The sequence below is a fragment of the Myiozetetes cayanensis genome, unplaced genomic scaffold (genome assembly GCF_022539395.1).
Source record: "Myiozetetes cayanensis isolate MyiCay16 unplaced genomic scaffold, myiCay2020 scf2-11, whole genome shotgun sequence".
NCBI lineage: Eukaryota > Metazoa > Chordata > Aves > Passeriformes > Tyrannidae > Myiozetetes > Myiozetetes cayanensis.
The window spans coordinates 38,219,633-38,244,680 of NW_026087411.1; the positions used below are offsets into that span (position 1 = coordinate 38,219,633).

Sequence of the window (25,048 nt, forward strand, 5' to 3'; positions counted from 1 at the left end):
TTTGATAAGGACAGTATATGAAATGCAAAGCCTCAAATCTGAATGCTACTATTTTCATGATCAAGATTTATGATTTCTTTTATGATTTCTAATTTTTTTACATCTCAAGAACTGGGATCTCTGTTCCATATATATGAGAAAACCCACCCCACATCAACACATCTGGAATTTTTCCAAGAGTATTAAATTAACAAGCTTTCATTGCTGTTATACTACATAACAATCAATAATATTAAATGAAGCATGAAAGGATACTAAGCAAGCAAAATAAGCAAAATTTTAACTCATTTGTTCCTCTCTGTTGCTTTTGTTTTGAGGCATGAAAGAAATCTTATAGATGCTTAACTGGTTTATATTTGAAGCTTTAAACAAAAATGTTGTATAAAGAACCCTACACACAGTTGACATTAACAGAACAGGAACATGATATCCTATTCAAGTGAAAACATGTTTTTATTGCAGCTGTAAGTATGTGATAACATTTAAAATTCAGTGATTGCAGGAGGTAATAAAGAATTTGGAATGGCATTGGGTTATTGTTCTTAATTGCACTCTCTTCCCTCATGACTGATACACAATACATACATTAAAGTGGTTCTCATGTTACTCTGAAGTTTTTGTTGGAAAACTTTGGTATCCAGAGAGAGTTTAGAGATTATTAAATAATAATAATAGAAAAAAATAACAGAAATACAAAAAGATACAATAAAGAAATGAGGAAAAAAAACCACACAAATTTTCTGACAAAAGTCATAATTCTGTTTTTCCAAGAGACTGCTGAACAGCCTTGTGACTGACAGAATCCTCAGGGGAAAATGTCAACCACTAACGAAGCAAAAACATGATACAGGAAAAAGAATTAGCATTTGAAACTATGAAAACAGATGGGAAAAGAAACTATTTTAAACAAATTAACAGAAATTATTGAGTTTCAAGAAAAGGTAGGTAGTTCTGAGTAGAAATCTTTTTTGCCCTTTGGATAGCTATCACACATTGAAAATCACTAAACAGGAAAAATATCAAAATGTCTTTGCAGAGCTTGTTAACAGTGAAAACAACTGACAACGGACAGAGAGAAATAAGTATTGTGTAGCTTCTTAGCCAACACATCCAATTATTGCAGTGGTTCCATACAATTTTGAGTAATGCTGCCTTCTGCCATATAACTTTAGGTAGTATTTATTTTCTGGCCTGCCACACAAGAGCTGCCTTAGTAGAACGACCCATGTGAAATCAGTAAGTACATTACTTTAAAATTACTACGACAGGTGTAACAGTGCTGTCATATAACACAGCTGAAGATGCTACTGGGTAAATCCATTCTGCCCCCAAAGACCAAAATGCAGAAAGCACACAGGCATCTGCTTACCATTAGCTCTGATCAGAGACCTGACCAGGAGCTTCTGGTCATCAGTAACCTGGTGCCATAGTGTTTCACGGAGGCTGACAGAAGGAAGTTCTCTTGTCCATTTATGCTTTCTTCTTTAATAATTATCTATGTTTCTGTTTTTTTCTAAATTTGTTGAAATATTTTCCTATAACTCTCATATTTTACTTTTATTTTCTCCTTCCTCCATCTCATTTTTAAGTCATGTTTTTTCTCCCACAGCCAACTGTATGATGCAAAAGGAAGAGGGTGATTTATGAATAGTGACAAAAAAAATTGAACATTGCTTATTATCAGGTTACATTATACCCTCTTACCTTTCAAGTTCCAACTAAAAAATTAGGAACTGCACCCTTCTATTCTGAGACAGACAACTGACAAATAAGCCAACACAGGACTCTTATTAATTAATTTTTTCAGTCCTTTGAAGTTTCAAAGTAGGATCTGCTATTCAATGAGTTGATTGGTTTATGCAGCAGTACTGCTGCGGGAAATCTGACAGCAATCAAACAAGGAACAAACACAATGTACCCGCATTTACCCTTGTCTCCAGCTTTGGTTGGGTATTTCTGAATCCTGTTACATGCTTGCCATTTTTTTGCCAAGGTTGCTTCAGCAATGGAGGAAGCATAAGTGTCTGCTTCACCTGCAAAGCGCTTGGGAGGTAAAAAGTGATAATACCATCAAGTCTCATTGTACTTTTGTCCAACTTGCGAGAATCTACAATTGTTTTTAAAATTATTGTCTTTCTGAAACGATGGAGGAAAAACTAAAAGCTGTATCACTTGTGTATCAATGTGCCACATTCTGCTCCAGTGTGCCAAGGAGTTCTTCATTTAATGTACCATTTTGATTTCAGTTCTGCAACACCTACAGATTAGGGTCACCAGCAGCCTCTACCACAGACACCGTGTGCTGGAGCACACCAGGGGCTCAGCCTGAATGACAGGTATGTCATATTCAGCTGGTCACTCACCTTACCCTGGGAATCAGACGTTCTATGAGCCAAATGGACTAGATACAGATGAAGGGAGAAAATTACAAGTTTATGGGAAGTACATAGGAGAATCAGAAACAGAGTGTAAACATCCTGTGGCACTGCCTAAATCACCACATTTCCCCAATTTTATTGCTTTGATTTTATAATAGGTTAAACTCTACGATTTTTTCTTTAAATAAAATAGTTTCTGTCTCCTTCCTAAATCAATAATCAGACTTTTAAAAGGACTTATGTTAGTAACAAACATCCAGTCTCAAATTTTACACAAATAATTTATTTTTTCACTGTCCTTATGAATCAGAGATGCCAGGCAACTTTTATATTGTTCTATCTTGTAGTGTAAAGAAGGAAGTTTTCAGTTGTAAGCATTCACCAGACTATTAGAGAAACTCTTCACTGTCCTTCAGAAAATGAAGGTGTCTTCTCAAATTTCTCACAATCTTAAAAGCTAGAAGCCTGTCCAAAACTCTGTAAGATGTGAGAAGCCTTCTGCTTTTTCTTTTTTTTCCAGAACTCTAACAGTGGAGTTGCATAGTTCAGTTATTTCAGGGTTTCATTTTGGTTACAAAGCCTCCATAGTTCCAGTGGGTAAATCCAGGTAATAAACATGTTCTACCTGTGTCTGTAACAAGCCAGAAAAACAGAAAAGATCAGTTTTTATGTCTCCAATTCCCCACCAGTTGGTGTTTGTTGCATGCCTGGTGATTGCATACAGCCAAGCGTATAAAAGAGTCTTAGTGTTCCTCAGTATGCAGGGCAGCTGCAATCCAGCCCATGAATTGCTTCAGCCACAACCAGACTATGCCAGAATACTGCCTCACAAACAGGATATATCTGCCCTCTACCAAATCCTACCACTTCTAAAATTATGACAATACAAACCTTTTCTCTTTGTATTCTAGATTTCTTTTTGCAAGTCCTGTTTAGCTAGAGGTTGTTCCCTGTTCTGCCTAATAAGACCTATTTTAAGTAAGTGTAATACACACCCTGTCTTTCATATGCTTTTTCCCAACATAAAAATTATATTTCAGAAACTTTACTACTTTCTAAATAAGCTTTTAGTTTTGATTGCTTTTCTACACTTCTAATTGTCTAAGTAATTAAACACATTTTCTAAGTCATTCCCTTTTCCCAGATAAAAAGGCATTGATCATAATTACTGATCATCTTTCTTTCATTGATTATTACTAGTTTGTGGATCTTATTCTACTGAATTCATCTAGTTATTTCTGTGACCCCATGAAAGCTCAGACATTTTCCATTCCATAAAATGTGCTTTGACCACAGGACTCTCATAAATGTAATTAGCAAGATCAATGTCTGATGGTGTACTTTGCAATGAATCTTGACGAGGTGACAATCTGCATTTGTTCAAAGAATACTGGACATTTTAGCTTCCCGTTCTTCCCAGAAATAAGTGTAATAATAATGTAGTACTGTGATAATAATGTAACAGGTTACAGGAGGATCTTTGGGCAAAGTTAAAGACCATGACAGCTGACAGCGAGAAGAAGAAAACAGAAATGAAAGTAGATTGTCAAATTTGTTTCCTAACAGCCCTCTGTTAGGAACACTAACATTTCTGTCAGACACCACTACAATCCCTTTCAACCAGGCACAGACCCATAACAATGGCTTTTTCATGTAGAAGTTATATACTCAAATTATTGCCATTCAAGGGCACTTGTCCTATTCCTTTTCATGGATGAAAGCCATAAAATCTAAATCACAGAATTATTTTCAAAATTTTTAGAACTTAGAAATTCACTTCAGGTAAAAAAAAGTACCTTCAGTGTTTAAAGCCCTTTCCATTTCCACCACCTTTCTAAATCACAGAGAGCTATTAAAGTACAAGAGTAGAGTGGCTGTACTGTATGGACTAAATGGGCAGGAAGCCCAGCAACTTGTATACAGAATTAATTCCCTCCATTACTGGATTCTTAAGAATACATTTGATGTCTGTGTTCAACATAATCGAAGCAATCTTGCTTGGGTAGCACTTTTAGATATCATTTAAGCCCAGCCTCCTACTCAGAGATGAGCTTTGAAAACTCCCAAGGATGAGGGTTCCTGAACAACTTGTTCCACTGCTGTATTCCTAGTGAAAAGGTTTCCCTAATGTCCAGACTAAACCTCAGAAACCACTACTTAGTCCCTTCGTACATAGTCCAACACAACCAATCCCCATACACTCTCACCAGGATACACATTATTTTCTAGACTTCTGCTTTATCTGTATTATATTCTTCCAAAGTAATCTGTTTTATAGACTGAAGAATCCTGTCCATTGAAACCATTCTTTGTGCAAAGATATTGTAAACGGCTCAAAAGATGGTTATTCAAACCTTTAACAAAACTAAGTATGAAAATGGATTGTTATTTACAGGTAAAGTATAATCTCTGAATGACATTAAACTTCATATTGTTGTACTGTGGACTTCAGTCCCTCCCCACCAAGAAAACCCAAAAACATTGTCTTTAAGAAAATAATAGCAATATTTTTCAAAGAAAAGTAGAAATATTTATCCAACCAATATGACTCTCATGAATTTTCAGAAACGAAGACATTGTTTTCCTTAGAAATTTATTACTTTTTCTGGCTGTAACAATTATTCCAATCATTACTCATAAGAAAATCCGGGAGATTCACCATTTCATTTAAATTGTAAACACCCACAGGGTCTAAGACTCAAAATAAAAGAAACCTTTCTTCTTGACATTACTCTTATGTTTATGTTATGCCTCCAAAGTACACCAACTTAATTAACATGAATCATATTAAGAATCGAGGTGAATTGCAAAAGCAGTATACAGAAACATCAATCTTTCCGGGTCCAATTTTGAGTAAGTTAACTTAGGTTTGAATATTAATTTACGAGGGTACTATATAATTTCACCATGTAATAACATTAATAAAGTATCTAACGGTAACTGCATGCATCAAACAGGACTATTCTCTATTACAAGTGTAAATTCTTCTCTAATTAGCATTTGGCCAGAATCTCCCTTTTCCAGCTGGACATGCCACATATGCTATTGCACAGGTAGGAAGGAGTGTTTTCACTGCCATATAACCAACTCTGCCATCCATGCACAGCCCATTCAGAATATATACAGTAAGTTTGAGACTTCCCTAAACTTCATCACACACATTAGTCCTTGTATGTTTCTCAGTTGTCTTTGGGTGTGTGACTGCGATAATATTAATTTTGTAAAAACAATTTATTTTGCCTGCTCCTGACCATTTACTGCTCTGTTTTGGATACAAGTTTTGTAGGTTGGTTCATTTATTTTTTTCAGGATTGCCACTTTCTGCTTCTATGTTTGTTTGAAACCCATCATTGCTCCCATGCAACTGGATAGGTATGTATAATTTCTCTATGCATGTCATGTCCACAGAGAAGAAAGGAACATGTGACCTAGAAATAGGGCACCCTAGATCCAGCCGCCTGATCCAGAACCCATATTTCCCCTACAGTACTCCATGTTAGGTTAATTCCAGTGCATCACTTAGATCTCATTGGCTATACTCTTGCGAGCTTCTGAAGGATATAACAATTTCCACGTAGCAAAGAGACAATAAAGGATCTCAGGTAATAAAAATAATCCAAAACCTGGGGACACAAATTGAGCCACAGCAAGATACAAGAAGTATGCAAAGGCAAAACCAGAGAGCAGATAATGTGATTAGGGCTTTGGGGCATCATAGTTTCACCAGCCTACAGTACAGCCTTGTACAGTAGCTTCCTTTCACCGTTACAGTTTTTGTAGTTTACATTGCCCCAGTTGACAAGTTAAGCAGCAAACAATAGGGGGGGAAGCTTAATGTGAATGATTTTCTAGCAATTCTACCAGGCAGAAGCACATTTTGAGCAGTATTATTCAGATACCCTCCAGAAGCTTATTTTAACTGATCTCTTTTAACTGTGTTGGATTCCTAAGGCAAGGAACTCTGCCTGTATAAAAATGATCTACGTGAAATGTGCATATTAATCTTTCATGCCTATCAATTAACTCGGTTATTTTTATTTTTTAAACTCAAATAACTTCAAACAAGAGCCCACTGCAATTCAGACTGCTACAAAGATTCCTTATGAAGACCTTATATTCATAACAACATAGTAATTAATTATACATCAGTTCGACAATGCATATACAAGCAACAGATTTAGACTAAAAATTATGTACTTTGAAGATTGCCAATAGCACTCAGTACTGGAAGGACCCTAATTATCATATGTTTGTATACTATTTAACTGTTAAGGATCATTCAGACAGGTAAAGATTTGGAAAAAGATAAAATTAATGATTTCCAGTCTGTGACACTGCAGAAGGCATCTGAAATCATTTGTAGAAGCAAAATTAAACAAGAAATAAATATCTTACATTGCAAAGGACTATTGGTTAGGAAAATTATAATGCATTTTTCTCTGAAATAATCCAGGATTATTTTGTCTTTTGTATATAATTACTTCCAAGTACTGCAAAGTGTGTGATATTAACCTCTTGATACGGGACAGAAATCTGAGCAAATAGAAAGCAAAATTGCCTCACTACAGTCAAGAATAATGAAGGTTAAACTAGGGACAGGCAAATTCTGAAATTATGGATATATCTTTACATTCTTATATTTCAATTATTACTAATTCTGCACTTGTCCAAGTATAAAGAACCAATAGAGAAAAGAAATTCAGTGTATTTCCATTCCGTCCTCCCAGATTTATTTGAACACTGAATAGTTTTTCAGATGTGCAGAGAACACTATAAACCACTATTTTCTAAAACACTGTGCTTCAGAGAAAGAGAAATAATAATTTTACCTATTACTTGAATTGGCTTAGAGCAAAGCATATAAATGAGCATCAAGGATAATATTTTTAAACAACCAGAAACTACACTGAGTTTTGATAATCCTTATGGATCACTTCCAACTTGAGATATTCTATGATTAACATTCAATAGCAACAACTTGGTTTATTAACACCTTAGGGTAACATTATGAAACACTTTAAACCAGCTTAGTAGTTACATCAAACTATGAAGCCACTTACTATAATATAGAGTGTAGATACTTAAAAAGTCCACAATATTTTACTTAGTGCCTGAAATTTTATATTATTTGTACAGAGCAAAAAATAACTGCCTGTTATATGGTCCAGTCATACTACTGGTTTCCTACTTCCTAGTCAGTGGGTATACTTCTTCCTTGCATTAGGATGCAACACATGATTAAAGGATGTCCTTGCTGTCAGCACCGAGCAGCTGGCTAATCAATTTAACTTTAATTTGTTCTTGCAAGGAAGTGTCTGCAAGTGTGTGTGTATCAGCAGGTATAGCAGCACGCAATCTGCTGCCAGAGGACAGAGCCAATAATACAACTGAGAAAACACAGATGGTCAGTTGTCTTCCTTTCCCTGGCACTGAGGTAGATGGGAAGGGACTCCTTCAGGGTGGGATGTACTGAGCATAGCTTGAGCATGTTAGCAGAGGAGGGAACAGGAGCCTCACTGGATGTCACTGTTTAAGCCAGACATCATCTATTCTGCTCCCCTCCTGCTGATCTGCATGACAGGCATAGTACGGCTCAAAGATGAGAATAGCACTTTCTTCAAAATTACTGCAATTTAATAATCTCTGAAGAAATATAACAGTTCATGACCCTTTACACTTCTTCAACTCATTCACTAGTAGTTACAGGACTTCAGGACTTCAGTTACTAATACTTCAAGACTTTCCATGCTCTAATTCTCCCTTTGTGGTTCTACTTTTTCAGTGCAGTCAATTCATGCAGATTCCTTCTATCCTTCTAGCACTACATAAAGAACAATTAACCAAACCCTTTTGATTTTTAATTTAATTCTCAAACTGCTTGATCCAGAATTATTTAGCCACCCTTTCAGTGTTCCAAAGGTTCTTATTTAACACACATCTAGAGAGAGAGGTAATTAGCCAGTGTAAGAAACTACTTTTTCTACTAACAAACTCAGCAACTATATCTTGCATGCAAACTTGGGAGCATTTACACAATGGACTGATAGCAAGGACCTTCAGTTTAATTGTGAGGGTTTGAGCTTTTCCCCCTTCCATTTCAGAAATCTTAATACTTTTTTTTCAGAAGAACTTTAGCTCAGATGTTCCCATACAGTATCAAAATGCATAAGTTAAACCTTTTTAACTGCAGATTAGCCCACAGTGATGCTATTACAAAAGCAAGCTGTTCATATCACGAATTGCTCCAACCCTTGACCTCTATTGGCATGGCAAAATGATGCTGTTTGGCTGATGGAGGTCTTTGATAACCACTGAGAAAGTTATTCTTCTTTACCACCTAAGAGAGACACATCCTTTGGCTAAATAAACATGCAAACAAACAAAAAATAGTGAAGAAAAATAGATTGAAGGAATTACAAGAGTACACTTAATATGTTACGCAGGTCACAAGGAAAACTCTAATCCACAAAAAATCCTCAAAAAACCCCTTAAAAATGCATAAATGTATCTTTGAGCTTAAATATCTTGCAAGTCTTCACTAAAAAATGGCTGTAAGATCTGTATAATCTAAAAATCTATCTGTAACAAAGCCCCTATAGTTTAGCATGGCTTTAGAAAAGTTGCAGAAAATAAAAAAAGAAATAAACAGGCACATAAATAAAAGTGGCTATGACTTAAAGGAGAGAGATTGAAGAAGCTACATTTGAGCATAAATACTAGACAGTTTTAATCAAAGAACATACCCACCAATAAGATGGATGTCTTATTGTTTCACAGGCACTGTTTTGTATACCAGCTTTATTTGTTTTGGCTAATGAACAAAGAAAATTAACACACATTCTACTTTAGAAAATAACTTCCCGTGGAAAATATTGCATCCTATGAATATGAGTCAGTAGTGCCCTGGCAGCTAGGAGAACCAACCATGTCCCAGGGGACATCAGACAAAGCATCACCAGCCGGTCAAGGGAGATGATTGTCCCACTCTGCTCTGCAATGGTGCAGCCTCATCTTGAATAGTTTGGGCAGTTTTGGGCACCACAACATAAGGAAGATAATAAGCTGTTAGAAAGTGTCCAAAGGAGGGCCATGAAGATGGTAAAGAGCCTTGAGGGGAAGCTGTAGGAGGACCAGCTGAGGGCACTTGGTCTGTTCAGCCTGGAGGAGACTGAGGGGAGACCTCATGGTAGCCTACAACTTCCTTGTGAGGGGAAGAAGAGGGACAGGCATTGATTTCTTCCCTGTGGTGACCAGGGATAGGACTGGAGGCCTGAAGTTGTGTCATGGGAGGTTTATGTTGAGTATTAGAAGAAGTTTCTTCACCCAGAGGGTGTTTGGGTACTGGAACAGGCTCCCCAGGGAAGTGGCCACAGCACCAAGAGTTCAAGAACTCTGTCTCGATCAGACAATACTGGACAATACGCTCAGGTACATGGTGTGACTCTTGAGGAGGGTCCTATGCAGGGCTAGGAGTTGGAATCAATGATCCTTGTGGGTCCCTTCCAACTTGGCATATTCTGTGATTCTGTGAGTTCACTGGTGATTCTGTAAGTAAATTGAATTATTCACTGCCTCTGAAGATGATAGGAATATTATCATAGGAATTATAAAAATAAACATTAATGCAATTCATATTAGTAAGAGTTCTGTAACAGTAGGAAGATACTACAAATGAAAATATTCAACAACAATTCAAATACCACATTAGTTCCTAAGAAAAAGGGATTAATCTTGTAGTAATGCATGGGTGAAGGATATTACAGAATCCTTTTCTTCCTTTCTATTTTCTGTGATTTTCTCAGCAAAAGAACCACAAACTTAAGCTTCTAAATTTAAGGAAAAGGAAAGTCAGTTCTAAGTGGAACAATATATAAACAGGTAACAACTTCCACAAATAAATCACACCTCAACTAATCCTCCATCTCACTTTTGAATTGCCATTCATTTCTTCTTTCTTTTGCTGAAATCAACATGGGTGCATTAGGATCATCAGTTTTAGAGCTCTTGTTAATTTTTTTTGACATTCAGAGATAAACACCAACAATTCCATCTCTGATATTTTAAATAAAGGGCAGGAGTTCCTCCTGAAAATTACAGTTTTACTGACACAAACAGAAAATTCAGCTAACACCTGAAAAAATTAGCATACACAAATATGAGTGTAAGTATAACCTTATCTTAAATATAACATGCATAAGCAGTATAATTGAATTTCTTGGATTCAAAACTGCAGTTTTCAAGTGACATGATATTACCTGCTTTTGTATATTATGCTACAGTACAGGACACGCGTCATTGTTAATTTCTTTTGATACTATTAAAGCAGTGAGTAGTCTGTATTGCTTGACTGTTTACATGATCACATAGCTTATTTTACTGACTCTTTTACAACCAAAAAATGTGAAGAAGTTGTATTTGTCATAGTAAGTTCAGTATGCTTTAATAAAACCTTGTTCAAACTTTGTCTGTCTAAAACAATTAAATAGTAGTTAATTGGATCCCAAAGTGTGCATTATGTACTATGTGGACAGCCTGAATAACATTATTCTGTTAAAAGTGCACATTAGTGTTAGAAACAGTATGAGTCACAGCAAATGCATACCTTTTAAACGAATTAGTCTCCTATGACAGGTACTCATTTTTAATTACCCAGTGAGATGGTTTTTTTTTTTTTCTTGAATTAGGTGTGTTGAGATAAAGACTTTCAGTGGCAAGTTTTGTGCATCAAACAGGAGATGCCAAGTTTCAGGGACTCACAGAAAGCCTACAGCCACTGCAGAGGGCTGAACCAGGGAGGGGTGGCCAAAGCCAGTTCATATCATTTTTCAGCAGTCACTGAACACTAATCTTGCAAACTCATGAACCAGTTCCTAGCTGTAGGAATTTGCTTCTGTGAAAGCTATGATTGATTTAATAAATGAAGATTTTTCATACTTAAAAAGAAAGTTTTTGCATCATCATATAACCAGTAGCTTTCATCCTAAAATACTCTAGTATTTAAGTGTGGCTTCATGGATATTTGTTAAACAGCATGCTGGATTCAACAGCAAGGATGCCCCAAGAGTTTTGTAACTTGGAAACTGAGGTTAAAGAAACATGTCACTTTTATTCTGGTATTTACCTACAAAGGTCATTTGAATTTGTTTTCAAGACAAAGAGAACTTGAAATACCCATCATAATGATTAGCTACGTATTTCTCTACAGAAGGGCAAAACCAAAATAGCATAATGTATCTGTGTGCCAAACAACAACTATTCTCATGGTGTACACCCAAAAAGAAATATAATTTCAATTCCACATTTGTAAATCTTTTACACAAAACTCAGAAAGGCTGATCAAAGCTGTTTTATGAAGTTGTTCCAAATCTGGAAAGAACATTTCAGACTGTGTGGGGGTGGTCTAAAACCTGAATATAAATGTAGTTGCTATACCTGCCCCTTCCACTGTCATCAGCCTGTCCAGCCTCAGTTCTTGCAGAATTTGAGAGAATTTTACCAAAATCCTCAAAAGGATACCAATTTCAGCAATATTCACAGTTTGATAAACTGTAAGTCTAGCTTTTAAGAATACAGCTTTTAAGTTACTATTTTTAATTATTATTTCCTTAGCTAATTTTTTTTTTAGGTATAACTGAATATTGATACAGACCATTTATTTTATGACAAAACTATGACTGGTAAAGAAATGAGGTGGGGAAACAGAACAGCAAGGAGTCGGGAGAAAAACAAAAACCAAAACAAATATCAGAACTTTTCACTGTGGAAACAGTAGCTTAATCCTATTTTGAAGTGGGTGTAATTAATTCAGGGATTAATAAAAAGACTCCATAAAAAAGACCTCAAATGCTACCAGAACCAGCTTGTTTCCATTCTGAATGTCTCTTTTTATTTGTAAAGACTGGCATTACAATTGAAAAGGACTCAAAATGGAGAAATGTACACATCATTGGTGTTTCATGATGCAACTGATGGGGTCCCTGAATGGATATTGCTTCAGCTTTGCTTTTAAAAAATAATTTAACAAGAAAATCTTCAACTCCACGATTGATCACAGGTGGCAAAAATGAAACAAAAAGAAAGAAAAAAGAAACCAAAATTACTGTCAAATTCATAACACATACATTGTTGGTTGATGACACTTTTTCCAGATGTACAATAAAGCCCACAACACTTTATTACTATGGATATAATTATTGTGAATGTTTTTTTCATGTTGATCAACTCGTTTCTGAAGGTTGGTTTTTTGATTGTTTTAAACTTGCATAATAAACATGCAATGAAACAGTTCTTGTTAAAGTGTTTTTTTGCAGCTCTCTTGTATTCATACAAAGATTTCATAAAGTAGCAGTGTTGTATCAGAGCATTACCAAAGTAAGAGCAAAAGCTAAAGAGGAAGGTAAATGTGAAATGAACTTGATGAGAATAACCTAATCTTGTCCTGAGACACTCCAGTCTTATTAAAAAGATGTGCACAATCAAATCCCTTCCTCCCAAATCCACGAAAACCACAAAATAAATATTAACTTGGAAGAAAGGGAAGACATAAAGACAAAAAAAAAGATGTCATCATGCACTCATCTTCTGCATAGCTCAACCCACATATAGTAAGGCACTATTTCCCCACAACTTAGTGTCCACAACAATCTTTTACAGTGCTCTGTGAACTACATATAGTTCCTTCCAGGATGATGAAATAAACAGACTGAATGAGTGTTGCTACCATGTCACCCTACGTGTGATCTTAGAGACAAGGGCATCATCTGGCAGTTTCAGAAATAAGCTGTCTCAAGTCTCTACTTGTGTGTGCATGTTATGTATAGGGACATCTTGTCTGTGCAAGTGGTTGGTTCATTTCCAGAGTTGCTGTAATTTTTCATTGTTCTTTACTCCAGTGTTCTCAAAGCAAATACACAAGGAAATAAAAGCGCAGTTGGGTCATTAAAAACAGAGCTTTGGTGCTCCAAAATGCACACAGCTTTGGGGATTTAAGAAATCTGTTAGATATTCCCAAAAGAGCTGGGAAATACATGGACATTTTCATCCAGAAAACCTCATCTCTGCTTAGTTGAGCTGATCTTCATATTGTTTTCGGAAGCAATCACCAGCAGGGAAAAACTCCCAGCACCGTTCTTGGTACATTTTCCATACATATGATTCCTGAAAGAAACACAATTTAAATAATTTAACTTGATTTAATGAGAAAGCACCAACTATGACTTTTCTGTCTTTTATTTATATACCACTTCACTCTTTTTGATTCTGTGTATGTCAAGTTGTTGCGTATCAAAATCATTTTAATTATTTTGATCAGTTTAAAATAGCTTTTAGGGTTTTTTCCTTAGTCAAGAAGCACTATAGAAATGCATGGAAGACAACCAGGTAGTTTAGTCCTTTTAGCGCACCCAGGAGCACCACAAAGCTCAATTAAAGCTGGTCACAAGATAAATACCAAATACATACCAAGATAAACAGCAAATTATCCCTCTGACCCAAATCTCAAGGGTTATATGATACTATTCAGTTCTTTTGGTTTTCAATCTGCAACCAGGAACATTTGCTTAGTCAGCTGAAAGACTCTCACTAGGAAAAAACTCTAAAACAGTAGCCTGTAAATTTGATACTTTTTAAAATGACTTTCAGCATACTTCAACAAAGTTGAAGAAAGCACCAGAAGAAACCTCCAGGGGAAACTTCTCATAGGTTTAATTTTAAATATATGCACAAGCTTTTTCAGACGACTTATTCAGAAATAGATACATGGAAGATTATATATAGATGATAATAATAAAAGACAAAGACTGTTTAAAAAGAATCAACAAGGAGATATGAAGAGTGCTGCTTTCATAGGGTGCTTAAATGTTTTGTTTTCCATTATTTTTGCTTATAGTCTGTATTTTTATTTTGTTGAAGTAACAACTTAAGAATAACAGGTCAGATAACAACACAGGAACAGAAAGTGCTACAGAACTGATACTCAAACTAACATTAAGTAACCAAAGTCCTAAGAATCGCTTAGAAGAATGAAAATTAAGTTCCATACCATATAAAGAGCTATTCATTAGAAAACTCTTAGTTTTTCCAAGCCTGAACGATTTTCATTTTAGAATCAGTTGACATTCATAGAGTTGTTCAACCTACCTGCCCTGTATGCTCTGTCTCATCTTTGTTAATAAGATACATCAGAAAAAACCTACAAGCAAAGAAACAGATTTTATGAATACAGAATTTGGAAATATTAGGCAATCCACAGGGAGACGGATATTTTTCAGAATGTAGAGTGATAATACTGTACATGGACTTAAAAATTCCAGAGTTGTATTTATGATAATATTCTGAGATAGATTAAACACACTTTCCTGACACTGTTGACATTCAGTCATTGTTGAATGAGCAGCATGCTAAAATACAAGAGGTTAAGTTTGATTTACAGTAGTTAGCAACACAGTTTAAATGAAGATTTTCTAAGCTTTCTAATCTGAAAATTACAATAGACATTTTCTTGCCCATGAAAACCCACTGGGAAGCAGACAGATAATGGTCATTGGAACTTTCTCTTTTTCTCTTCACACAATGAATAAGAAGTGCTGAAGATGTCTCTTACTGAAATTATAGGTTGGGGACATTTTACTAGTGTATGCAACTCAAGACCAACATGAGCATAAAAGAATTTATAATTTGAAAAAAATCCCACATTAGTCTTGGGGATTTGACACAGCTGACATTCACTAGGTGATAATTTCAAAATTTCACTTATAATAGAACATTCTCTTTGAACATATATGAAAGCATAAAATATAAACATAAAATTCCAGTTCCACGGGATGATAGACTGAAAAGTATGCTATAGTATGTTATTTGGGCAGCATTTATCAAGTAGGAGCAATACATGATGGTACTTTTAATGTACTTTGTTTGTTACAATCCATTCCCTGCATAGTGATAGCACTAGTATAAAATACACTCAGTCACTGGATTTTCTTATGTGAGAGGAAATGATACAGTGGTTGTAGAACTGATAATTGCCTTTATTTCTAGATATAAAAAGACTGAGTTTAGTGGTCACTGGTGCTCTGCTTGGACTTCCAAAGGCAGACCTGATGCCCTTGGTTGATCCCTCCTGTCCCTAGCTCTTCATTCCAGTTCCCCTACCTCCCTTTGCCCTGGATTCTCTTACTCAGTCTCAGCATTCCATTCAACATATTTTGTCCAATGTAAGATTTCCCCTTTTTGCCTCATTCCTTTGCTCCTTGCTCCTCTCTCCATGAGTCTTCAGGTCAGGTCATACAGGTCCTCTCTACCTTACACACCACATTCAATTTTACAATGACTCCACAGCCAAACTACCAAGTTCCTGGCTTCCACCTACAAGCTCACACAAACTTGGTGTGCCACAACCAAACAGGAAAGAAGGATTTGAAATTTGTTCATTCCTTGCTGCCATTGCTACAGAACTATATATTCAGACAGCAGGAGTGCACATCCAAGTCAAACAGTACTCACTCTTACTTATGCAAGAGAGTTAATCAGGTACCTGCAGAGGTTGCAAGGTCATGAGTTAGTGAGGAGTTCATTTTTACTGTACTTACAGATAATTGGCCAAGTTGTGCTCCTGTAGTGTGTGTGTTTCAAAGCCATGGGGCACTGTATCAAAGTAGTCATTTCCTATTCCACAGATAAAGCACTTTGTCTAAAAGAAAAAACACAGAGCACTTCAACATTTTATATAACCCTTGCCCAGCTTTGAGAAAAGGCCAATTTTCTTGAAAATGGCAATGCATCATATACAATATGGGCTGAACAAAAAGGCTTTTCTTTTAATAATTGAAGGTGGATACCTCAACTGAAACACTTGAGTAGAAGCTTAACTACCACCAGAGTAGTCACTTACTGCTAAAAAGAAATAAAATCTTTGCCAGCTCTAAGTGAACAGGTATCAGGAGACAGAATGACATACAATAGTCACAGCTGACTTTTAAACACTAAGTAGCACTTACTGTAACACATGGTAATATTTACCCCAATGCCTGTTGTGCTTGTCCACCTGAAACTGAATAAGCTCGAAGTTCAAATGACAAAATGCAGTAGCTTTGCAACACTTTTCTGAGTTCTTACATTTATACTTCAATGACAGAGTAGAAAACCACAAAATACAGATACTTTCACACATAGATTAACCAAAGAAAAGTACATCTGAGACAAAATGTAACATAAAAGTGTTAATACCCTCTGTTAGAAACCTCTAGTTTGAAGATTCCAAAAGACTTAAACAGCCACAGACCTGCAATTCATTATAATATACATTGTACTATATCAGATCATGTAACAGAACTGTATTTTCCTCTTAGTTTAAAAAGATATCCACTAAAACTAGATCAGATTTTAATTGAAAACAGATATTAATGAAACCTGAAAATAAGTATTGTTCGGCAACTGGATGTTCTTACCTCCATGTCTTCCTTAACTTGCTCTTGTTGATCTCTTAACTCACCAAAAGCATCAATAATTAAACCTAGGGTTTAAGTTAAAATTATTTACTCGATTACATAGTTAATGTTCAAGAACTGTTACAAAGATTATTTGGAAATCTAGGGATTATATGACTCTGACAAAGCATATTAAATGAGAATCTTGTGCAGAAGTAACAGAAGCCAATATATATTCCAAAGACAACAAGAACATAAATACATAAATTGAAATGAGCAAGCCAAAGAAAATGGCTGGCAGTAACATGACTGGCAGTACCATTTTGAATTATCAAACAGGACAAGCAGACTTCTGTTTTATTCCCAGTGCTATAATCTTGACTCAGTACAGTAAGACATATTTTTACAGTGACAAAGGCCTTACTATAAAATACTACTGTACTAACAGAGTTCAAGAATTTGTTACACAGCAGATGCAGAGAGGCCCAGAGCTCTGTGCATCCTCTCTCATTATGGCTGTCATGTAGTACAAGGTTCCACTGTCAGAGCTCTGTGGAAGTAAGGGGTCATTTCAGGGAGATAGAGAAAGAAGAAGAAAAAGAGCCACACACTATATGGCTTAAATTATAAATTCTTTATGATCTTCCCTTCACTTACTCCAGTACAAATAAGGACTAACTCCACAATCATTACTGACAACCTGGTACTCAAACCTTGACAGTTAAGGCCACTATTTTCCAGTCACTCACAAATTGAAGAAACAAAGAGTATGAGATACGCCACTTCAGGCTATAAAATTTGTCCCCTCCCCAAGCCCTTCAAAAAACTTGTTGCTTGAGTAAGAGAAATAAACAATTTACCACAAGCTCAAATTTGCCTCCTGAATTTCCTTGTAGTAAGTGTGAAAGCACCCTTAGTGCTGCCAAAATTACCATCGTTAGCTAACTGTTAGCTGACAGAAAGCAATGAGGTATCAGTATTTATAACAGCAAGTGAACCTAGCAAAAATCTTTACCTGCTTTTCCAAACTTGAGAATATATTTCTACTAATTTGTGAAAATTTTAATTGAAAATTACATTCTGGGTATTCTTGACAATATTTTGAAGGTATAATATGTAAATAGATGTGGTCTTACGTACTTTAGATAATAACATTAAACATGGTTATTGCATGCATAATAGAAAAGCCCCTGACATGCCAAAATTAAGTATCCACTATCCAGATTACAACAGCAAGACACACTATGAGTCAATTAGTTTCATTGAAATTCCAAAGTTAACCTAACAGCAGCTAACTTTCCATTGTCATCATCCAGGTTATATTAAAGCTGTTTCATATCAAGCACCTTTCTTTAGTGTTTGACACTGTTCAAGTAAGCAGGCATCACAAAAAAACAGCTGTTTTTATGTAGGAGAAGATTAAACCTCTTAAAGCTATGCCCCAATTTTCACACCACTACTACCAATCTGAAGATTCGTCAGAAAGTCAAGAACATTTGATGTTGGCAGGGGGAATACTGACAGCATCTGCTACTGATTTTGTCTATGTATGGTTCCATTGAAAGAAGATTATAAATTGTGTCACAAGATTTCTAATCACTCCTCTCACTGATTTATAGGAGACTTTTAGAAAGAGCAATGAGAAGACAGAAACTGCAGTGAAAACCAGTATTCTTAGAGCAAAATATTTAGGTTTTTTCCATTGATCCACTTAGAGCCCATTGATTTTAGAGAGACTTGGAAGAGCAGCGTATGGATAAAAGACAGCTGGGTGTGATTTACCATATAAATCTGTCCTTCATGATCTTCCCTGGTGTCCTGTATGAATCATAGGTGTGGGATTACGATAGGATTACGATCTTTGTACTGCTAAATAATCTTTCCACAGGTTACAAACATATACCTTGGATAATTGCAAGCAAGATGACAATCACAAAGAAGAAGAAAGTGATGTCAAAGATAATCCGATAGATTTCGTATTCATCGCCTGCTGGATCCTCTATTTCATCACCAATGCCTCCACCTGCACGTACTCCAACGTACATATGAAACATGTAGCACTAGAAAACATGAAACAAAGGGACACAAAATTTGCCTGCAGTTAAAAGTAAAAATACTCACTGTTACAAATTCAGTAATTTGTAGAATTTGTCTATGGTCTAGGAACTATTCCACGTCAAGTATCTTTTTCTCTCCTTTGAGGTTATGCATATTTCTGAGGGAGGTGAAATGCTGCTGTGTAGCTGAAGCTGCAGTATTTCATGTTCTGTCATTATGTAGCAGCTCCATAAGTTCCAAATTTCAACTACCAGAAGTCCAGCAGCACCCCGCAATTCATGTAAAATCATTTCAGCCATATACAATTAGGAAATATCACCACCACCACAGCCATCTCCTTTTCCAAATTCCTAGCTCAAAAGTGAATAATTTTCCCTGGTTTTGGTGTTTCAAACACAAATTTAAGAACAAACAAACAAAAACTCCCAACCTAAAACAAAACCAAAAAATCCAATCAAACAAAAATTTCTGTGAATGCTTGTGCAGAGAACAAGTTAATGACTGAAAATATCTGAGAATATTGTGAAAGTATCATCTGAAAACTGGTGTAATAGGTCTCTCAGTATAGTTATGATGTGGGATGCTAATATAAAATTTCCAGTTTATCATGTTATAATATAATAAAAAATTAGGATATCACTCTCTAGAGGTCAATAGCAGGGGATTGGTTCTTTTTCTTTAAGTAGATTTGCAAACTACAGGTCCAGGGTTCTCATTCCTTATCAAAAAATAGTAATGACAATAACTCCTAAAACCTACCCATACCAAAAAAAAATCCATTTTTCTATTTCTATGCCACAATATCCCCAAAATCCATTAGGTAAGAAATTGATATAGTAACATACAATGCTAAGCAACCACTGGCTGAAAAATCTAACAATTTCTAGAGATAGTTTATATTCCACCACTGAAAATTAATAATTAACTTAATGAGCAAACATAGTTAGTTCTTTAAAAAGTTTTCAAAGTAATTTTTCTATTTCTAAAAGAATTATAAATTCTCTCTATTTTTCTTTTTGACATCCCAATGAAAATCTTACTGTTTTTGCAAAAAACAATCCTGACTTTATAGCATATCACGTTATTCTAACTCATACCTGTACAATACTATGGTCTTTTGATAAGTGTATTTTCAAAGAATTACAGAGCAGGTCAGGTCAGAAGAACTTCATGAAGTCTCTGCACCAAGAAGGGTTCACTACAATCTCAGACAAAATTGCTCTGGGTTTTATTAAATCAGGTCATTACAGCCTTCTGAGGATGCAATAACCCCTTGGAGCAACTAGATCCATTGCTTGGTTCACTTCAGTCAGAACACATTTTTCCACTCTATGTTCATGGTCTTCTGGCACGCACTTCCTGCTAAGAGCCTGAACTTCTCTTCCCAATAACCCCTGTGCAGGCATGGGGAGCTGCTCCTACACTCCACCCCACCCTGAAGCTTTCTTTTCTCCAGACTAAACAAGCCCAATTCCCTCAGCCTTTCTTTCCATAGCAAGTGCTCCAGCACCTGAAATTTAATAGGCCTCCACTGAGTTATGCTCCTGTATTTTCATTATACTGAATGTGCTAAATGTCCCAAACCAAAAATATAGATGTACTACTCTGCTTCAATATTTTATCTATTTATTCAGCTTTCAAATGTTGTTGACTCCCTGGTAGTGATTCATATTGCATAGCATACTGAAATATATTTAATGTTATTGTACATGATTGCTTTTAGAGGGATATTAAGTACAAGGCCTCTTAGAAACTCTTTGTGGTCAAAGCTCTACCTACCATCCACAACTCCAAAGCCTGGCACTGTCCCAGGAAGCACAAAATAATTTTCAGTGCTTCTGGGCACATGAGAGGCTTCAGTAACAGAATTACCGATGGAAGATAATCACGGCAACTCGTACTAAGAGAAACTGATGGATTTCCAAGCTTAAACAAGCATTTTGGTACCTGCAGTACTTATGGAAGTCCTTGCCTATAACTGGTTCTCTTCCTGAATGGTCTCTAAAACCTCAAGGTTTAGAAGAACAGCCCTTTAACAGCTCAGTTCAGCTTTGCAGCTTATAGTTGGTTTGAGGTTTTGAGAAACCATAGCAAAGTATAGTATTTCTTCTATTCCTTTATAGATATGTTTGTTTAGTACACGAAGTTACTATGGATGTTCATTTAGCACACACTATTTGTTAGGGATGTTCATTACATTTGTTCCTTTGCCTTCAATTATAAATTTTCCTGCTTGCTGGTTAATAATACAACTGTATGAATAGGAATTACAGAAGGTCAGGAAAAAACAAAACATTTTAAGAAAAAATCCAGAAAGCAAAATAGGACTTACTGTTAGCATATCATCACATTTCATGTCCGGCATATCACCATCTTCACTCTTGTTATAGAACTTGCGGAAAAAATTGAATGCCACCACTGTATACAAGTATACTACTACTGCCAGTAATCCCACCGTTAGGACAAGCTGGAAGACAAAATTATAGAATGGATTTAACGTATTATATAATTGCAATTCATTATGTCAACCAATGTAATATGGATAAAAATTTTTTACATCTATGAAATCCAATGTAAACCAAACGGTTCCTGGTATTTTAATATCTACCTCAGAAAAGCAGCAGCAAGTACCACACTGCAGCATCATTCAGATTTCACTTTGAGCTTTATGAAAAGCAGGTGAAAGGGAACTTCAGCAGCCTATAAAAAGTTCCTTTTCACAGATAATGCTCCCTTATTTTATAGGTAATTTGCTAAAACTTCAGGATTATTTTAAACAGGTAGAATATTTCACTTTTTTTCAGGTGCAGTGAGATTTCTTTTGGTTTTTTGTTCTTTTAGGAAATCTGAACTAAGAATTTAGGAAATTCTGTTCTTTAAAATTTAATGCGTGCAGAGTATTGACTGCTGTACCTTTTCAAAACACAATATTTACTCTGCAAATGCAACCAAAGTTTGTCACATAAATCAAAACAACAGTTTATTAAGGTGAGTTCATACTTCAGTCTTCTGTACATCATGTGCTTCACAAGCTATTTTGAAATATAACTTGTGTCCATTTACATGTTTATTACTTCTTAAAAATGTTGACAAGGACAGTGCATTTGAAGACAGAATTAAATTAAAACAATCATCTTTGGAATTAAAAAAAAATCATTGCTAATTATTTTATGTTTCTTTAGTATCAAACTTGCTTAAAACAAGAGGGAGTAAAATTAAAAAACTGAAAAATAACTTGCTACTGATAAATTTTAAAATGACACTTTTTACCAGACTTCTAAAGCACCTAAATTTTATATAGTCAGAACTGAAGTTTCATCTTATTACAACACATATAAGTATACACAACAGAGAAAACCTTCATGTTATCATTCCCAGCTCACTTGAATAAGAATTATATTAGCTGCCTTGCTGGAAGATCTTCTGATCAGACCAAGGATGGCTTTTTCATAATTTGAAATTGTTTACAAAATTCCTTTGAGATGGTAAGGTCATCAGCCTTGAGGAACACCAAGTCTCAGGTTATATTAAATGCCATTTCTATGATAGATTTCAGTAGATGAAAAGCCTTAGTGGTTTGGGGTTTTTTTACTTAAATCAGAAATGCAATTTCAGATTCTATAGTTTCTTTAGGAAAAGATTTCTTATCATCCAAGAGCTGAGTTTCAAAAAATCCTTTAACAGAATGAGCAATTGGGTCTCAAGTGGACATTTCTTTAGATGAACCTTGAAAAAAAACTTAAATAGCAATTTTATGATACAGATGCTCATAACAGATAGATAGAAACTGCCATACATCCCAGTCCTGTTTTCTTATGATTAGAAACTCTATTGACCAGTTTCCTCATCAGCTCAAGTTCTACAGTTCGTGATAAAAGAACAGTTCTGTCAACAACCTGCAGAGTACCTAAATTAGGTCATGAATGGTCTTCCCTATATACTCAAGTAATAAAGCTGAAAAGAGATGAAGTTGATACCTGTTTGCCATTGTGGGTCACTGATGACAGGATAGTTCGTAATGTCTTGAATCCCATTGCAATGTCAAGGAGATGAGCAGCAAAGAAAAAATTGTTGTAATGGCCAAGGACTGACATGGTCATGTACCACGCTAGGTAAAGGAAAGACTAGCAGAGAAAACAAGTATATTCAAAATAAAACTCATGATTTTCATCTTTAACTTAATTCAAAACACTAATGAAAGATAGAATTTTCTCAAATGTGTTCTTCTTTAAATAGAAAACAGTTCTTCTTTTAACATAGAATTTTCTAGAGATTTTTGAGAATTTTCTCTTTGTGCAAAAATATTAAATACTTAAATACGGAGATCACAAAATGGGTAAAATTGAGAAATTCTAAATTAAAATTGTAAAAATTCATTTTGAAATTGTTAAACCCTTAATTTTAATTGTTTCTACTGTAAAAAGAAGTTTTTCTGACTTAAATTACTTTTTAATTAATTTTTAAACAATTAAATTAAAATATTACTGCTCTAAGGTAGGTAATGACAAATGACAGGACTCTGCAAGAACAAAAGAAATTTTAAATATATAAGTATTACTAAAGTAGTTTACTATTACCACAAATGTAAACTTCATTTTTCCTCTATCAATTAATTTTTATTGCACTTAAAGACAAGTACATATTTATAAGAGAAATTACAGTCTGTTCCTTAGCAAAAAACAAACACTAACTGTTTACAGATCATACCATCTCTAGACCTGGAGACTTGTTCACTTTTTCTGATTACAGTCTGATTCTCAACCAATCCGAGTTCCAAAATAGTTTTTTCCCCAATCATCTTTCTGACCCACAAAATAAGCTGTTAGTCAAGCAACAATCATAGTAATTAATAATCAAATCAGACTCCCCTTTCCAAATTAGTGAAATAATCTGCCAACTGATGGCACATCTTACTATCAGTCTCATTGATACAAATTTAGCAATTCCATATACATTAACTATATTGATCTGACTGTACTCCAGGAATATTCAAGTGTTCCTAGAATTTATGAACAACATGAGAAATGGCAATTAGTATTTATATGGTCAATTTTCTAATTGTATAATGCAGTATTTGCTTATTGCTTCTAATAAAGCATATCAGAAGGGGGGCAGGAATTGGCTGAGGTTCTATAGACTGCTACCAATGTTACTGTGAAAATATTTTGACAATGTCTTTTTAAGCTTCCAAGATTTTCTTCATGTAGTAAAATAACTCCTAATCCAGAGTATTTCATACCTCCCATTGAAACTCTTTGTGTCAGCAAGTGCATATTACTTTTTCGAAAGTGAAAATACATATATGTATATGCTGAGAAACTTACATTATCAGTGAAAACAACTCCCAATTTCCACATCTGATACTTCACATCAATGGAATTTAGCCTGTAAAAATATGCAAATAAATTGCATTTTAGTGCAAAACACAAACAGAAAATATGCAACACAATCCGTAAAAAGTGTATTATCACACAAGAGGAGGCAACAGCTGATCTATTTCTCCAAAGCTGAAATATAACAGAACCTTGTTCTAATTCACAATTTTACCCTGGAATGGACCTGTCCAAAAAAACCCCACAAAAATCTGAAAATAAAATTCATAAATAATGTTTTGAATTCATCAGACCTAATGCTGATTGACTTCTACAATGTTATCGCATACATGCAAGTGAAATGAACTATCTTTATAATCCTGGGAGAAAAAGAGATTTTGCTTTTTAAGGGAACCCATCCAAGCCTAAAGCAACTGTCAAAAAAAGATCACAGAATTTGCCCCACAAAATGCCAATTCTTTACCTTAGTTATGATAACATACCTTGGGTCACACAATTAGATTACATTAAAGACAGACAAGTTTAAGTCAAATGAATCTCAGAACTTTTTTTCTTTGCTTTTGCCACTTATTTATTGAGGAATAAATGTGAATTAAAAGGAAATATATACTGAAAGCTTTTGCAGAAAAGGACCTGAGGCTCTGGTGGACTGCAAGTTGAACCTAAGTCAGCAGCACACCCTCACTGCAAAGAAGGCTAATGGTACCCTGTCCTCCAGGAGGAGTTGCATTGCCAGCAGGTCAGGGGAGGTGACCCTTCCCCTCTAACTCAGCACTGGTGAGGCCACACTGGGGATGCTGGGCTTCCAGTTTCTTCCACAGCATTTGCTGCTTTGTTATATTAGCCAGTTACCCTC

At 35.3% G+C, this 25,048-nt stretch overlaps 1 protein-coding gene across 6 annotated transcripts in view; it reads right to left on the reverse strand.

The window, feature by feature from the left end:
• Positions 1-12,238: 12,238 nt before the first annotated feature.
• The window catches only part of RYR2 (ryanodine receptor 2), a 401,127-nt gene continuing 388,317 nt past the window's right edge, over positions 12,239-25,048 (reverse strand). For all 6 annotated transcript variants that reach the window (XM_050316682.1, XM_050316684.1, XM_050316681.1 and 3 more), the window contains 8 exons: positions 24,184-24,244; positions 22,837-22,983; positions 21,192-21,326; positions 18,705-18,861; positions 16,823-16,887; positions 15,965-16,065; positions 14,517-14,568; positions 12,239-13,535 (listed from right to left, as the gene is read on the reverse strand). In XM_050316682.1, the coding sequence (XP_050172639.1) occupies positions 13,440-13,535; positions 14,517-14,568; positions 15,965-16,065; positions 16,823-16,887; positions 18,705-18,861; positions 21,192-21,326; positions 22,837-22,983; positions 24,184-24,244 (814 nt within the window). In that variant the 3' untranslated portion in view covers positions 12,239-13,439. The remainder of the gene's footprint in view (positions 13,536-14,516; positions 14,569-15,964; positions 16,066-16,822; positions 16,888-18,704; positions 18,862-21,191; positions 21,327-22,836; positions 22,984-24,183; positions 24,245-25,048) is intronic.